General features: G+C 37.0%; 1 protein-coding gene across 1 annotated transcript; it reads right to left on the reverse strand.

Moving 5' to 3' along the window:
* Window positions 1–16,197: 16,197 nt before the first annotated feature.
* Window positions 16,198–17,949, reverse strand: LOC115629450 (segmentation protein fushi tarazu). Its single transcript, XM_030525914.1, has 3 exons — window positions 17,181–17,949; window positions 16,693–17,058; window positions 16,198–16,322 (listed from the first exon to the last, which is right to left on the reverse strand). Exons 1-3 carry the CDS (start codon window positions 17,947–17,949, stop codon window positions 16,198–16,200), a joined length of 1,260 nt encoding a protein of 419 aa, XP_030381774.1.
* Window positions 17,950–18,269: the final 320 nt, after the last annotated feature.

Below are 18,269 nucleotides of genomic sequence, written 5' to 3' on the forward strand. Positions count from 1 at the left end.
GGTGGTTTGATGCCCTTTCCTTGGACTGGAAAAAGTGTTGACCTTTGGAAATGGAAATGGCAAATGAAAAACAGTCAGAAGCAAAAAGAATAAATGCTTTCAACATACCTTAAAGTATTTGGATGTATGAAACGTTCAGAAGGAAAATAGCAGCATGCCCGCCTATTAATCTATAGTTTGGAAATCCATTGTTTTCTAATTTCCATAGGCTTCCTTTTGGGATAGTACTTAGATAATAATGTTGTTTAAATGAAAATTAACTCCAATAGCATGATTGTATTAGCCATTAGCATTTAACGAGTTCGGTGGAAGAGGCAAGGCAATTATGGGTTCAAATATACAACATAAAGACCATTAATGAGGTCAGTAGCGTTAATGATGACTATTAAGGCCCGAACCATGAGCTTTCCAAACTGTCGCAGTTTCGTAAAATGCCTGAAATCGGCCTACTTTTGAAAAATGTTCTATCAATAATATAGTGTCTTTATATGTAATATTTGCTCTAAAAGTCATTCAAGTACTATTTCATAAAATGAAAACATTTTCTGCAACGAATAAATAATTATATTTTGTTAAGAACTGGTCTTAAAACTGGGTATTTTTTCTAAAGAAGAGATTTGGAGATTTCCATGTTACTCTTTAATTTTACTGTGGTTAATTAGCTGTTAAGTAGGATTACTTTTCCTTCCGTAATTACTATTTTTTTAGTCTGTTAGGTCTATAATGTCTCTGACCGCATATGGCTGTGATTCGGGGCATACCTGGCCAAATGGCAAATAAAATTCCCCCAAAGGGGTTTTTTCTTAGGGTTTCTTATCTTTTAAGTTGTACATGATATGTACAAGAGTATACTAGGTTTGCGCGAGCTGAAAAATGTAACAGGTAGCCTTGTCTGTCTGTCTGTCCGTCCGTATGAATAACTGGATCTCAGAGACTATAAGAGCTAGAGACACAAAATTTCGCACAAAGATGCCTTATGTGTGTACGCTGTGGAAGTTTGTTTTTTTTTTGTTTTTATTTTTATTTTTTTTGCGAACATGCTTACACAGATACGAATATACGAGCATAAAAATACATATATACATAGACGCTTTGTACTTGTATATGTGCAATTATACACCCTTTACCTGAGTTCGAATGCCAAAAGAGGTAAAATCGATAACAAAATTTTTTTAACTTCTCTTCCTTTTTTTAATTTCTATAATTATTCTAAACATATGTACAGAGAATTTCAAAGTCGGGACATCCGACTTTAGCTTTTTTACTTGTTCATATTAGGAAAGTATTTCTTAATACATACTAGACAATTTGTCCAACGGCGCTTTCAGTTTTATATAAATTTGTAGACAATACATAATTTGTTTCGTTGTATATCTTACTATCTTATACTAAAATAGATAGTATATGAATTGAAAAAAAGTTGCATAGGACAGATGAATATTTTCATATTAAATTTAACGTTCTACTTTTTCATATTCACATCAAATATAAACATCGTAAATTTGACTAAAAACAGATTTAATTAGTGATTTTATTATAGCCTGTACCCAAAGGGTGAAAGGCTATACTAGTTTTGTGCGCATGTATGTAACACACAGAAGGAGGCGTGGCAGACCCCACAAAGTATATATATTCTTGATCAGGATGAGAAGACGAGTCGATATAGCCATGTCCGTCTGTCCGTCTGACCGTCTGTCCGTCTGTCTGTATGAGCGCAAGGATCTCAGTAAGTACAAGAGCTAGGATAACCAAAATTGGTATCAAGGTTCCTATAAGCCCTAGGCAGAACGAGTTTGTTTATTTTTTCTGATACACCCCCCCACTCCCCCGCAATTCGTATTTTTTCTTATAACTTCCGTAATTCTCGGAATTTTAAAATCAATTTTGGTAGGTACATCCAGTTAGTACTAATGTGTCCGTGTGCCAAATTTCATCATGATAGGTCAATTCTGAAGAAAGTTATAGCCATAAGTAAAATCGCTGCTCATGCGCTGCCTGCAGCTCTGTCGGCAGCGCTGCCCGCAGCTGTTGTTGTTGTTGCTGCTTTTGTTCAACTTTGTGCTGCATACATACACGCATATGAACACGCATAGGTACGTGATGTAAATGTATGCTGTTTAAACTGAACATAAACATGTATTCTAATTTAATTTAATTAATTATTTTAATTAATTAATTCATTCATTTTTTTTAATAATTTAATTTTTTTAAAATTTTTTTTTTTTTTAATTTTTCCTTTTTGTGGAGAGTACAGGCTATTTTACTGTCGGGCTTGCTCGACTGTAGCGTTCTATCTTGTTTTAATATGAATAATATTCAAAACAAAGTGGAAAACTTCGTTATTAAAGTGTGTCATATTCAATTTAATGTTGAACCATATTAAATAAAACTAAATAGTTAAATTTACTATATTCCATAGTAAATTATAATATTTTTTTCAACTTTAATTTGAAGTTTTAAATATACTAGAAATATATTAAACTTTAAATGACTGGAATTCTCAAGACGGTTTTCAGCGGTTGTGTGGAATAAATACAAAGCTTAACCGCTTGACATACATATATGGTCGTTAGGTATGTATGTGTCAAGTGTTATTCAATCAGCTGCTCTTTCACTTTTAATATTAATATTGATCCAAACTATTTCGATACTAAAAGGCATAAAAAACATCAAGTTAATTAATTGAGGAAAAAATATTTTATAATTATAAAAAATAAACCTTTGGCGTGAATCAAACCCACGTTTCCACATCATCACTTGTGATTTAATATCGTCGCACTTTAAATTTAATATTTTAATATTAAATTTAAAATTTAAGTGTGCACACTTTATATTTACAAAAATACACGATATTGCTAAATCGATGGTAAAAATAGTTAAATCTGCGTATAAATATTGAAATTTTCGTGTTTTTTGCTATCAGTGTACTATAGTATTGTCGTATATACAATCACATTTCATTGCCCGAAAAAAGAAACCCAAACTTGTCCTGCTAGCAGGGCACTATGTATCTAAACATCTAGACAGCTCGCAACATTTGCTGCGGTGATTGCTCCAGCATTGCACCAAATGATGCAACCATGAAACTGCAGCAAGCAGTGCGCTTGCATCGCACCCTTATCCATTGTGTGATGGGTTTGCGTCTAGATAACCACCACCAGTCCAATTCGATGTCAGTCATATTGGAATCCAAGGTAATAAACTCCCACAAATTAAATGTCTGCCAATTTATTTCATTCTCAACTACATATTTGAAATACCATTAAATTGATTTAGTTATACCTTGTTCTCCAAGGTAGGGGGCTAAACGCTTTTCTGTTTATTCCTAAATCGTACTCAAATATTGTATTTATGAGTTTGGTTCGGTGACTCATCACAACCATCATAATTTAATGGGATAACTATTTCGTATACACACTTGTTATCTTAGGGTTTCTTGGTACAACAACGTTTATTTAAGATGAATGGCTGAAGCGGGAAAAGGCGTGGCCCTATTCACTAAAAATTGGAAGCTGCTGATAAGATATCTTTAATATCTTTTTATAATTTGTGAAAAACCACAAAATACAAACGTTATAATAAAGCCTAATCAAATTACATGAACATCTAATTAAAGCGAATCAGCGAATTCTATGTGCCATCTGGCCAGCTAAGCCTCGATTCTCAGGCATTAATAGACCTACTTGTAAATAAAAATTTAACTATCCTACGCCGGTGGGGGTAGTGGAAACTGACCTAATCCGAACCGGATGCGTTTTATACTGCGGATACTCCATCCATTAGCCACAGGCATTATTCATACCTTATCGGTATGGGGATTATTAAATTCTTTGGACCAATATTATATAAAATTATACACATACCATATAACTCAATAAATATAGCACAAACAAAATTGCGCAACTATGGGTCTTGCCAGACAATAATTTGGCACAACAAATGGCAGCTGGAATTTCGGCGTTGCTGCCTGCAACAATCTATGTACATAGTATGTTTTGTATTACATATTTGCATTATTTTTATTTATTTTTATACATATTTGTATTAACATTACTTATTTACTACTAGCGTTCTGCTCCTGCTTCGCACGGGTATTTTTACAAAAATTTTAATAATTATACCTTTTATAACACATATACACCCTTCTTTTTGCTATGAGTTACTAAGATGGAGTGGAATTTATTTTGGATATTATTATTTTAATGATTTTTTGTTCGTTTTTAGATTTTATAGCCTGTACCCAAAGGGTAAAAGGGTACATTAGTTTTGTGCGAGTGTACATGGAACACACAGAAGGAGGCATGGCAGACCCTACAAAGTATATATATTCTTGATCAGGACGACAGGACTAAATCGGAGCACATAAGGTGATCAACTTTTATTCAGAAATATTTAAAGACTTAAAGGAGTTGTTGCTATCCTTGTTATAAAGAATCCACTTCTGACCCCACTAAGTATATATATTCATTTACTATATAAATACGTATTGAAGATCAGCATTAGCAGGTGGTTCGATTAAGTCATATTCGTCAATCTTACTAAGATATCAGAAGTTTTAAGAGATTACTTATATTATGGGTAAACAGTATAAATGTATTTAAAAATGTTCTTCACTCCTCGCGCTTTGGCTGACACGCACAGACACGCACACATACCCGTGCATAGACACGCATAGACGAAAACGTTATGTACATTTATGACAATGAATTTGTACAAAGTAAGTGTCCACCTACGTGGTATTTTTATTTTTATTTTCTTATTATAAATCTGACGCGGTATCGACATTAGAAGTTATCTTTGTCATCTTTTTTACTCATGGACTCAATTAATGAGTCAATACTATCTTATCTTTTATTGGAAAGCAATTTCTACCTGTTTTGTATTTGGTTATCCATTTGAGTCCCATGATTGATGAAACAGCATCAGATATCAGAAAAATTGTTATGTTGATTTCAATATCTGTTTTACAAACAAATATTCCTTTTCATTAAAATGGTTTTATGAAAAACTGAAATTAAGTATGAATTGAGAACAGAAAGTACGTTTAATGTACAAACTCCTAACCATTTTAAAAAGTTTTCAAATGCGTGGATACTCAATTTTTGTTTTCGCCTTGCACAAGAATGTACATGCCAGACTTTAACGTTTATGGAAAACTTAAATTCAAGCAACACATTTAGGAAAAGCCTCCATTTCCATTTTCAGCGAGCTGTCAAACACAACATCGACCTTGGCCATTAATCGTCTTCTTCGTGTCAAATTTGTACAATTCAAATGTCAATTGTGTCGAGGTCGAGACGAGAAAGTTTTGTAGAGCCAGAAAATCAATAATTTTAAAAGCGTGGGATTCCATTAACAATTTGTTAGACGTGGCAGCGGCTCTCGAACTTATATGCCACTCAGAACGTGAGGAGCCTGGAACCATTTGCTAAAAAATAAATTAGAAAATTCCACCACACTTCGACACATGTGCAGCGGCGGCACGTAACCGTGCCAGTCAGCTGTCCATCGGGGTCGTTTCTGAGAGGGGGACGGTGGCTTCGCCCAATTTGAATGTGCACCAGGAAGGGTGCAGAGATGTGAGCGTGGGCTAGGGTGTGGTGTGGGCTGTCTGGATATTAAAAACGTTGGTTTGGGCGCTGTTCAGACGTTGGCTTCGTTGACTGAATGACACATATTTGAGCTCATGATCAAAATTAATGACTCGGCACACATAAGATACAATAACATACATACATAGCTGCACACACACACAACTACAGATACGCATACTAACACATGTGCACAAGAGCCAAATAGGATTTAAAGCAATGGCACGGTACGGAAAGTTCGAAAAATTAGCGAAAATAAATGCAAGAACAAGCAACGAACGCTTTTTATTTACTCTGTTTCTATATCCTATACCCAAATAGTGCTATGGTATACTAGAAGGTCTAAACTCCAAATAAAACTAACTGGCAAAGCGGGAGACTCAGTGTGGCCAGACGAATCGATGCTGCGATAGTGTCATGTCCGTCCGTCTGCCCGAACCATATTATTTATTTAATATTGTATTTAATTAGTATGAGTAGTAGTAGTTAGTGTGATTGGTTTTTTTTTTTGCACTGGGATGGGCCAAAGGATCATAGAAATGGGACGAAAATGCATTGCTGTATTTTAAAGTTGATGACATACTAATGGTATTTAAAGAATTGCCCACCGGTGTATGAAATAAATACCTATTTTAACCTGCTTTCTTTTTAAGGCCATAACTTAAATAATTTTCGCAAAACTTTTATTATTCCTATTTAAAAGTGGAGTGGGGGGAAAGTTTTTCAACTTTCTGATGGCGGTGGAGATAAGTGCTCGTTTTTGGGGTCGTTTTGAGCCGGCTGACAGCTTCGAGTCGTCAAATGTTGCTGCAATTAAAAATTGTTACGCCTCATGCTAATCAGCGAAACCAGTGCAGGTCCCTAGCCCTTTGGCAGCCAGATAGCAGGGCCAATCAGCGTTACGAGGCACGCCAGACTGCACAGAAAGAATTCATTTCTTCGGTTTTAATTGCTTTTCTCGTACTTTCGAAATTTTACCGCCAGCCGGTCCGTGAGTGCCTATCCATGAGTCGGACTCCCTCTTCTGCAGTGGTCGGCTTTGCATGTTCCAGCCACATCTTTCGTAACAAACAGCTGTATACAAGAAATTTAATTATGATTTTTAATAACCGTCATCGCGGGTTAAACACTTATTTCAAGCAATGCGCGTTTTGCATATGACGCAAAAAATATGAAAGCGAAAATTGCTTAAATTTCCGTTCCATCAAGGGCATGAGTACTAGCAGGACACCTTCATTCTTGCTCTTTGTGCTGTATTTTGGTGTGATTTCGGCTACTTTTATGATTTCTGGGCTGGCCAGATCTCAATCTGAGTGAGCTCGTAGTTCTAATTATATTTTGTCACAGTATTGAATATTTGCTTGGGAATGGAAAATATAAAATATTTATGGAAATATTTACACGCTATTCGAATACAATCAGCTTAACAATAAATTAACGATAAATTCGTGGTCAGTGAGTTCGGCTAAATTAGTCAAGCCGACACACCATAAAGCATTTTCTGAACTCATAAATCTCCCCAGACAGTGGCGGTAACTCCGCCACATGTGTGCATTAACATATTAATGTCGGCGTAGTCTCTAGCCCTAACGCACTGATCTGGCCGCCGTAGACTGGCGCTGATTCGATCTTGCTTAGTCAGGATTCCTCGGAATCTGACTGCTGTGTCGGTGGCATCTACAATTTCGGGCTGTTACTGAAAATTTATGCACGCCAATAAGCCTTTTAAGCGATGCTTAACCACGGCCACCATAACTTATGTCGTAGCCAACTGGATCGCCAACATGGGCTTAGGGTGCATTGCCGTTCTGTTGGTACTTTGCTGATCCAATATATAATTAGGCGCCCGCGTGTTACCCACATTTTGGAAGCTATGTATTTGTTTCATAATTAATTGCTGTACGATCCGAATTAAAATAGGCCCAACTGAGGCGATCAAAACAAAGCGAGATAAACTCTTATGTAACCGTACACAAAAATTTGAACATTCTTGCGTCCTCATAAAACGTGACGATGTTTTTTGGTTTTACAAGCTTTTCATTTTATACTTTGTGTTGTTTTTCTTTGCTTAAATGATGCAAGCGGCAGATAACCTCCTAATCATTCTAGTCATCAAATAATAAATACGAAAATGTTTGCTAAATGGATATTATTTGACAATACTACTTGTATGTAACCCCAGACCAGTTCACCCTATATTTAATATTTTAAATTATTATTCGAACCTGAGCTTTCTAGAAACCAGTATTATACATTCTCAAATGTTACAAAATTGAACATTTTAATTCAGTGGTTGTGTATATACAAGCACAAGTATAATAGTAAGTGTAAGCTTTTGGCTGTCTATATGCTGGACTACTATAGTGTTTGTGTCAAAAAAGTGGATGTGCATTTGATAATAACATGAAAGGAATGTAAGGGTTGAGAGGGCTCAACTCTTAAATACCCTGTATCCACTAAAAAACAAAAATTATCTATTTTTTCAAAATTAGTTATAAAAAAAATTAAAATAATTAAAAAAGTTAATTTAATTTTAAAAAAATATTCATACATACATTTTTAATTTTTGTAAATTTTTAGTTTTTTAAAATATTATATCAACAAATAGTGATGTCAATACAGTTTACTAATATTAAGTTATAATTTAAACTTAAACAAGAGACAACGATACAGTCGAGCAAGGCCGACAGTAAAATATCCTGTACTCTGCACAAAAAATTAAAATTATAATTTTGTATCAGAATAAAAAAACAAACTCGTCCTTTCTCGGACTTAGGAGAATGTGGATACCAAGTTATTCTAGCTCTTGTACTTTCTGAGATCCTTGCTTTCATACAGTCGGACGGACGTACAGACGGACATGGCTATATCGACTCGTCTTGTCATCTTAATCAAGAATATACTTGTATATGTATAGTTTGTGGGGTCTGCCACGCTCCCTTCTCTGTGTTACATACATTCGCACAAAACTAGTAAGGCTTTTTACACTTTGGGTACAGGCTATAAATAAGAAAGGGATGCTAAAGTCGAGCGAGCTCAACTCTCCCTTCATAAATTTAAAAAAATTATATTATATTTAACAGGAAGCTATAACCATATATGTATGTATATATGACCAAGCAGTGCTCGCAGCTGTTGTTGTTGTTACTGCTTTTCACAGACACACAAACACGCACATACACGCATAATTATTGTAAACATATGTACAGAGAATTAAAAAGTCGGGACACCCGACTCTAGCTTCTCTACTTGTTTTTTATACCCTGTACCCAAAGAGTGAAAGGAGTTGTATGTAAAACTCAGAAGAAAGCGTGGGGGTTATGAGGTCCATAAAACAAGTTAATATAGCCATGATCTCAGAAAGTTCAAGTGCTAGAATATCAAAACCTGATACCCTCTTCTCATACGTCGGAGAAAGATCAAGTTTCTTTTTTGCCGAGATACCCTCCCACTCTCGCACCATCAATGATTTTCCATAACCCCCGTAATCCTTTGATCTGTTTAGTCAAATTTGAAGATTGCTTTCGGTTAGCGCTTGTGTCCTTATTTATGTTATGGCTTTGCAATTGACATATCACTTTACATAAGGAAATACATGCATTAGACTAGAGTTTTGTACGGGCCGTGTTTTCGGCCGTGGGCTCGCGTGTTCGTGTTGCAAATTCTGATTTCGTGCACGACCATAGCTCGAACAACTAAAGTATAAGTAATCGCAATATATCGAAAACTGGATTGCTTTAAAAGTTTGTCCAGTTCACTTGTTTATTTGTTTATTTAAAGGGAATAAGGTCTTAAATAGCGATTTAATATTTGAACCTGAAAGCCAGTCAATACGACTTTTCTTAATTTATGGACACTAATAATTCAAATTAATTTTTCTGGGCAGGTCAAAAATAGATATTGAAATATTGACTATGTACTATAAGTAGTGCTGTTGGTTCAGGAATTTGGGTGTTAACGTTCTGGAAAAAATCCAAAAATTATTAGTTGCTCAGGCAAATATCAAGAGATATACTCAATATCCCCTGTCAAACACGTGCACGAGTTTTTCCAGTTCTGGACAAATTTTAAATGAGCGGCGAGCTCGGCCTTTTAGTTCACATATACTAGATAAGTAAATATTTCTTAATATAAATTTGAAGTGCTTAAAATGGATATATTTTTCGTTTTTACATTTAATGGTTATAACAGGTTCGTGTTGTGCAGTGTTTAGAAAAATACATAAAATGTACAAGAGTATACTTGTATTAGGTTTGCGGGAGCTGAAAATGTAACAGGCAGAAGGAGGCGTGGCAGACCCCACAAAGTATATATATTCTTGATCAGCATGACGAGACGAGTCGATCTAGCCCTGTCTGTCCGTCTGTTCGTCTGTCCGTCCGTATGAACACCTGGATCTCAGAGACTATAAGAGATAGAGACACCAAATTTTGCACAAAGATGCCTTATATGTGTACGCTATACGAGTTTGTTTTATTTTTTTGATTTTCCCCCCCACTTCCCCCCTATAGGCGTTTTCCCGATTTTCTATTTGTATTATCACCTATATCTCGGAGACTATAAGACCTAGGGACACTAAATTTAGTCCCAGATGCCTTATATGAATACGCAGAAAATGTGTATTTTGGAATTTCCCTCTCTCCCCCCTCTCCCACGCAAATCGTAACTCCCGTAATTCTTGGAATTTCGAACTCAAACTTGACAAATACCTCCATTTAGGTATTATAAGTCCAAATGCCATGATAGGCCGATTTATCAGGAAGTTATAGCCATATATGTACATAAGACCAAGTAGTGCCCGCAGCTGTTGTTGTTGTTACTGCTTTGGTCAGGCACACGAGACATACCAAGACACACATAAATACACTCATAATTATTCTACACATATGTACAGAGTATTTCAAAGTCGGGATACCCGACTTTAGCTTCTCTACTTGTTTTAAAAAGTTATTTAGGGACTCATTTTATTATTACTATTATTATGTTACTACTATTTTTTTATATAGGTAATAGATATTAATAATTAAGAAACCATAAATATATTTAATTTATGATTTATTTGATCAATAATAAATTAAACAAACAAATTTTTCATAGAAAGTTGATATTTATGCAAATGAAAAGAAATTCAAATTTTAATTACTATTTGCATTTTGAAATAAATTTACTTATGTAGGATATAGTATTTCCCTATGGCAATTTGACCAATTGCAACCATCAGGATATGTATTAATCAACTTTTGAAGGACGATTTAATCAAGTTTTGGCTATTCCTAGACAAAAAATTTGGTAAAGGATTAAATTGTTTTAAACACCTATAAACTTTGCCAGATAGGATGCCCTAGAGGTCCTCAATTGGATTTAAATCCGGACCTTTTGCAGGACACTGCATTAAGGGAATATTTCTTGTCTCGAAAAACGTCATGCCAAAGGAGCTAAAAGCTGAGTGGGCCTCCACCATGAAACATATGGTCAAATCTGTCGGGAATTGCTAGGGTCGCGCGCCAATAATTTTGGTTTCTATCTTGGCCATCTAAATTAAACATTTTTCCTTGCTGAAGTTGACCGTTTTGAATTCCCTGTCCCAAATATTGTATTTTTGTCAAATGCAAAACGGACCATTTTATGTCGGTGCAATAGCTTTGGTTTCTGCAGATTTGTCGCAACTGTAGCCCAGTTATTGGCATCTTTAATTCTCCTGAATTAGGCGCAGCTCATCACTTTGGTGGTTACCAAAGCTCGAATATGCCTTTCCGATGCATGTTAGTGCTTTAACAATAACACCGACTTTAATGTTACAATCAGCCATAGTTCTGATTTGTATTTCATTTTCTGTGTTTAACTCGTTTCCGCGGGGCATTTTAAGTTATTATTAATTTAATTTAATTTAATTTTAAGAAGCCTCCAAATAATCTGCTTGACAATTCAATTTTTTTTTCTGGGCATAATATATGGGCATACACTTAAAATGTAAAAGGATAAATTGCACAATTTTCTATGAAATTCGTGACTTGGTATTCTTCTTAATTTTAACGGTACTAGAGATTAAGAGCTGATAAAAAACAAATGTATGACAAAACATCACAAAGCATAAGGGATAAAATTCGTATACACAAAACATATATATCTCTATTAAAATATCGGTAATATCAAAAACAAATTTTGCACAAATATCAATTTTATTGAGGTACGACGGGTGATACTTGCTTAGGTCATACAAGTACCAGTATGTCGACGGATGGAAATTTTAACTTCTTGAAGATTGCGATATTCATACAAAACAATGCACATGATTTTTGAAAGAGAGAATCAAGCATATATGGCAGGTGCACCAACAGGCAAACAAATGGGAATGTAATTCTCATCTTATCAATCTGATCAAGAAAATATAAACTTATCTACTGCTCCTCCTTCTGGGTATTTCATAAATATAGTCTTTTTATTGTATTCTTTCTACAAGTATATAGATTAGTGCGCTGCTAGAGCCACTAAACTGGCTGGTCTTTACGAACAAAGAAATGTATGCTATGTATGTATGGGAGATGACTATTATGCAATAAGTACTCAAAGGCTCTTGGCTCAGATCTGTTCAGCTCAGATGATACAGTATAAAACCTTCAAGTGGAATCAGAATATAGTTGATGGATGTAAGCTTTGCTTTCAAAGAGCTTCTCTACACTTAAGATGTGGTACTCACATTCTCATTGGGTTGAACAATTTAGTTTGTTGTTGTAAGTAATTTGCGAAAATCGGTTTGTCGTTGAAATGAATGTAAACATGTCGCCTGGGTTAAAGAGTGCGACCGGGGCCAAGAAAGGATAATTCAAAAGCCAATATGGTGGCTCGGACAAAGGTGTTTTGTTTTCATGACTATGTTACTCCTTCGGCATTCATCCGGACCACTCGTACTCGTGCTAGCGAAAGGATAATTTTACGATCGTTACGCCCGTCATCTGAGGCAGGTACCGCGCAAACTAAGTGGGCACAATAAAACGCCCTTTTCGCAAGCATTGCAAATTCGTCGATGTCCGGTAATGGAAAAAGGAGTGGTCACTTTCCGGCTGTTTGGTATGGAATTATTTGACTAAGGCGGGCTTTATTTTGGCTATTTAAAGGATTACGCTAAAGGATTGACTTTAAGACCTTCATGTCTTTCCACGAAGGATGCATAACGAGTTAGTTGTACATAGATTTATGGTGGTGTGCACAGAAATTTGTGAGTAGGTTTCAAATGAAGCAAACCGGTTTCCCAGAAGGGCACCGAAGAGTTATTGCAACTCTTTTATAGCTTGTTTTTTAGATTCATTCCATTTAGAAGCAAGCTTTCAACAACATTTCAAAGCTTTTACTTGCCACCCATTTATGCAAATGCTTGTCTATAAGTATTTTAGTTTTGTGCGAGTGTACATGGAACACACAGAAGGAGGAGTGGCAGACACCACAAAGTATATATATTCTTGACCAGCATGACAAGCCGAGTCGATATAGCCATGTCCGTCTGTCTGTCTGTCCGTCTGTCCGCCTGTCTGTATGAACGCAAGGATCTCAGAAAGTATAAGAGATAGAATAGCTAAACTTGGTATCTATATTCTCCTGAACCCGAGAAAGGACGAGTTTGTTCATTTTTCCAGATGCACCCCCCACTCCCCCCCTATTCGTGATTTTCTATAGCTCCCGTAATTCTTGGAATTTTGAACTAAAATTTGGGTGACACATCCAGTTAGGGATTATATATCCGTATACCAAGTTTCATTATGATAAGTTGATTAGAAAGTTATAGCCATATAACCAGGCCCAATGCACACTTACATACATATGTACAAGTACCCAAACACACATAGGCACGATTCTGATGTGTAAATGTATGTATGCATGTATGGAATATTTTATATTTAATTTAGTAAATTATTTAAATTAATTTAATTAAATGAATTAATTAATTTAATGAAATGAATGAATTAATTAAATTAAATTAATTAATTTTTTTGTGGGGTGTTTAAGAGTTGAGCCTGCTCGACTTTAGCATTCCTTTCTTGTTTTTAAAATTATATTGTAACTAATTGAAACATTTCTTTATAATTTTAAAAATGAGTCGATCCTTCCTTGTTGTGATTGGTCCCATAGATCTAATTTGGAAGCAATTCCTACAACTTTTCAATATAACTTAAAGAAATGGCTGACCAAGCACTTTTAATGCCTTCAATTAATTCCTTTTTGGTAGAATACTGTCTGCCAGATTCGTAAACTTTGCGAACCAGCCATCCCCGCACGTTTTCTATTATATTGGTGTCCAGTGAGTAAGGCGCCGCTTCAATAAATCGACGTTTTGTGCTTGATTACCTAGCAAATTTTTGAAATGGGGAAAAACAGCTTTCGGTACGTTTTTATAAGTGTTTGCATTCATATTTGTGTTAAAAAATAGCAAATCGGCATGATGCTCCTCCTTCCAAGGATCATGGAAATAATAGGTTTCTCCATTTGGTCCCTCCAAATAACATTTGTTTTTATCCGAAAATAAAAGCTCTAATCAACATTTTATAAGAATTGGGTTTAATCGTATTTCCTTTCCTTAAGTGGTGATTTTTTCTCTATTTTCAACCTTTTCAAATGTGGAGCATTTCTTATCACTCTTTGAACAGTAGATAAGCTGGCTTCAAAACCAACATTTACCCTGATCTTGCTTCTTTGAAAATTGCTCTTTTATCAGCATCGGAAATCACTTTATTATTACCACATTTATAATTTATACCATACCCAGACTTGTTATACCCTGTACCCAAAGGGTACAACGGTATATTAGTTTTGTGCGAGTGTACATGGAACACACAGAAGGAGGCGTGGTAGACCCCACAAAGTATATATATTCTTGATCAGCATGACAAGCCGAGTCGATATAGACATGTCCACCTGATTAAAAAAGAATGGAATCCTTACTAAAACGCCAATAATGTAACCAATGGTTTAAAAAAATTTCCTTAAGAAACTCCTAAATAGCATGCTGTTAGTTCATAATCATCATCGAAACATTGTCACTTTAAATAATAAGGCAATATTATTCAAAAGCCCCCAGCCAAATAAAAAATTACAAATCGATCGACACCGTGATTAATATTGAAGACATTTAAATTCACGAAACCCTTCTGGACTGCCGCCACATAAATTGAAGGGAAAATTCGGAATTACTTTTGAGAAATCAAATCCTTCCAAGCATGTACGATGGGACGAGACTGCTTATTAAGGAATTGCAGGAAAATGTAAGTGTAGCAACTATTATCAACGGGCCACCAACTGGTCAACTAGCTCATATAACGAGGATACCGATGATCCCATTTGATCATTTATATGGCTTCAATTTCCGGTAGTCCCAAGGCCAAGCCTTCGAATTAGTAGGGATCGACATACGAAAGCAATGTTTTACGGTATGTTGAGTTATCACGGGTCGGAGCTTCAGAAAATCAACTCATAGCAAAAAGAAGGGTGTATGTGTGTTAAGTGTGTGCATGTTATAAAATGTATAATTTTTAAAATTTTTGTGAGAATAACCGTGGGCACAAAAACGCTCCTAATCAGTGGTCCCTTTCAGTGAAGGATATATGTATTTGTTGGGCTTGTATAGATATATAGTATACATATATATTAAAATTCCAATATATATATGCTGATCAATATAGCGTAGCCATACAATGGATGTATTTTTTCGTGATTTTTGTACAATGCGGCACAAATTCAAATTTGTCTGCAAAATTTTTGTTCCGTTCAGAATCTAGACTTCTAGAAGAAGAAGAGTGAGTGTGGAGGTAAATGCTTGTCTCTATTATTAGGCTTCAATAAATATCTGAATGTTCAGCTTTGTTTCCTTTGCTTTTGTTTGCATTATAATGCTACCATAGAACTGATCTGACAGTAGTTCGAAACAATGTTAAAAAAATTATTTGTGCCGTAATATTTGATCATATACATACTATATGTATTTGCGAAACAAACGCGCTAGCATTGTAGCTTAATGATAACCGAAAACGTACAAGCCATAGTTTGATAAAACGGCAAATTAAGGATGTGACCGACATTCTTACCCATACGCGAGTACATACGAGTACACACGTACCGAGAACTGTCAGAAAAGGGAATGAAAAATGACTAACCAGTGTCTCTCCTCCAAACCTGAACAAACATTAGAGAGCGGTGGTGGTAGTGGAGCGACCGGACACACAAATGCCTAATGCTTGCTCTATCGAAAAGAGGGATTTTTATGGAAAATGTGACAATCCGGGGATACAAAAGCAACAATATCGAATTGGCAGCTGTTCGAAATTGAATACTACTATATGTATACTTGTACTATATGAAGTTGAAATTGAACCATCGGTTATGGGTGGTTGAACCGTACAGTTCCTTAGTTTGAAGGTGGACAGTTAAATTTTTAGTTTATACATTTAATAAGTTATTGAATACTTAATTATATTATAATACAAATAGCTATTACTATATATTATTTAACAAATTCCTTAATGCAGCATTAGATAAACGATGCCTCACCGCACTGGCAGCCCGTAATTGTAAAACCTGTGCATCCCGACAACCCATGGCCAGCCACTGAGTTGTTTATTCAATCGCCGTTGTTATTGCAGAAAGCAGCATTATTTATGGGCACCTCACAGTTTTTGGCCGCTGTCAGCGGTGCCGCCGTACACGCAATGCGATCTCGTCTCTGCTCACGATGAGGGTAGAGCTCTGTAGGGAGTACGTGTGTGTGTTTATTGCTGGTACAGCGTGGCTCGCCTCGGTATTGGCACATCTTCTCGTTTGCCATTTGCGTGTCACCGGCAAATGGGCGAAAGTGCGCTCAGATCGCGGCGAGCTTGAATTAGTTCCGGTGTGTGGTTCCCGTGGACTCTCCTTGCCTAAGGTACATACACATCCTGATTGGATGGTACAGCTGGTAGTGCCTGCTGATGCTCTTGCGGGTGCTGCAGCTGCTGTTGTTGTTGGTAGCTGCACTGCTGTGTCTGTTGATGATACTGCGGTGCGGTTGTCGGCACGTAGTGAGTTTCGAACTGTTGGCCAAAATGCGGTGGCGGCTGGTGTTGGTGTTGATAATCACTGAGTGGTGAGTAGCTCTGTGTGCTTTGGAAATACGTGGGGTATGTCGAGTACGGTATTGGCATGGCAGGCTCTGACTTTTGGGAATGTGACGGCGCAGACATAGCGACAGCGGGATCCAGTGGTGGCATGATAGCATACGCATTGCTGTAGTGCTCTGGAGAACCCTCGAGCGTACGATCTTTCTTCGACTTCATACGTCGGTTTTGGAACCAGATCTTTATTTGCCGCTCACTCAGGCTTAATGCATTCGCAATATCAATACGACGACGGCGTGTGATGTAACGATTAAAGTGAAACTCCTTCTCCAGCTCTAGCGTCTGATAGCGTGTGTACGTCTGACGAGTGCGTTTTGAGTCCTTACATTCTACAACAGAAAATGATACATCTTTAGTAATCAGCTTTTTTAACATTGAAATTGTACTATTTTTTCTGCTAGATAATAAAGCAGGCAATAAAGCGAGAAGATTTAGGAATGGCGGTGCCTACCTGATGCTAATCTCTTCTCGATGTTCGACCAATTGTGTTCAGCGGCTGTCAAAATGTGATGATTGATTTCATTTTTCTGCTCCGACTGCTTGTGCTGATTGACGGCTGGCGACAAGGGTGGTGTGCTTATGCCATTGACTAGCAGGTCAGGCGTGGTGATCGTTGTTGTTACTGATGCCACTGGTGGTGGAGTGGGATAGTCATGGTGTTGATAGGCTGTGGTGCGCGGGGGTGCTTTGGCAGACTGCGGCGAGTAGACGTCCAGATAATCAACATCGCTGCGTTGAGGTGACATGTGCATTTGTTGAGTCAAAGGCGTTGGCGCTCCAAAGTCCTGCTCGTAGCTGGGCGGCGTTTGAGGCGACTGTTCACTTACATTGGTACCACTTTTTTTGCTACCAAGTGCTACTTTCACATGCTCGAAGGTCGTGTAAAAGTAGTCTGGGGTATACTTTAGCTTTTTTACGGGATTTGTCAGTAGTGCTCTTAACGTGCTGGGACGCTCCTCAATTGCTTCCTCAGATTTTTCCTCGGCCTTGCGCTTTTCCGGCTTTACAGGTGACTGTATGTGAGCATTTTGGGGACAATGCTGGAGCCCCCGTTCTTGCGTTTGCTCCGTGAAGCCGTAGAAGTTTTCGTTGTAGACGTTCAGATCTTGGCCATGATGTGGGTAGCTTGAAGCATAAACGCCATTGGGCTGCCAGCTCGGTGCCTGTTGATGGTAGTAGTTATTCCCACTCTCGTAGTAGGTGGGGATACCGGCGTACATATTATGTGTGGTAGAAGTTGAGTTAAAGGAACAGCTGAAGTCGGTGTAATAATAACTGTGTGTGTTAATGGCTGCCATTTCGTGTCCTGCGTTGTCCTGCGATGTGAACGCGACGAGTCTAAGTTTGCGAATGAGCCACTCTGTACTACGCTGCCATCTAAAATACCCAAAATGCGTTCGCTGATTTTAGGCACACGACCTCGCTGCGCTGTTTCGCTCGTCATAGCGCATAAATATCCCTGCGCATGGCACTTTGACACATGCTGCGAACCAGGGTCACTCGCAGCGACTTCCCCTCCCTCAAAGAGAGTAAATGCAAG

This window comes from Scaptodrosophila lebanonensis, unplaced genomic scaffold, assembly GCF_003285725.1.
Source record: "Scaptodrosophila lebanonensis strain 11010-0011.00,11010-0021.00 unplaced genomic scaffold, SlebRS2 tig00000150-arrow-arrow-pilon, whole genome shotgun sequence".
Lineage (NCBI taxonomy): Eukaryota > Metazoa > Arthropoda > Insecta > Diptera > Drosophilidae > Scaptodrosophila > Scaptodrosophila lebanonensis.

Excerpts from the sequence above, each read along its gene's own strand:
- LOC115629450 (XM_030525914.1), bottom strand. The coding sequence starts at position 17,949 with ATGTACGCCGGTATCCCCACCTACTACGAGAGTGGGAATAACTACTAC. Across the intron at positions 17,059-17,180 it reads CGAGAAGAGATTAGCATCAG|AATGTAAGGACTCAAAACGC; the intron begins GTAGGCACCGCC and ends TTTCTGTTGTAG. Across the intron at positions 16,323-16,692 it reads ACAGAGCTACTCACCACTCA|AGCTCTACCCTCATCGTGAG; the intron begins GTGATTATCAAC and ends TACTCCCTACAG.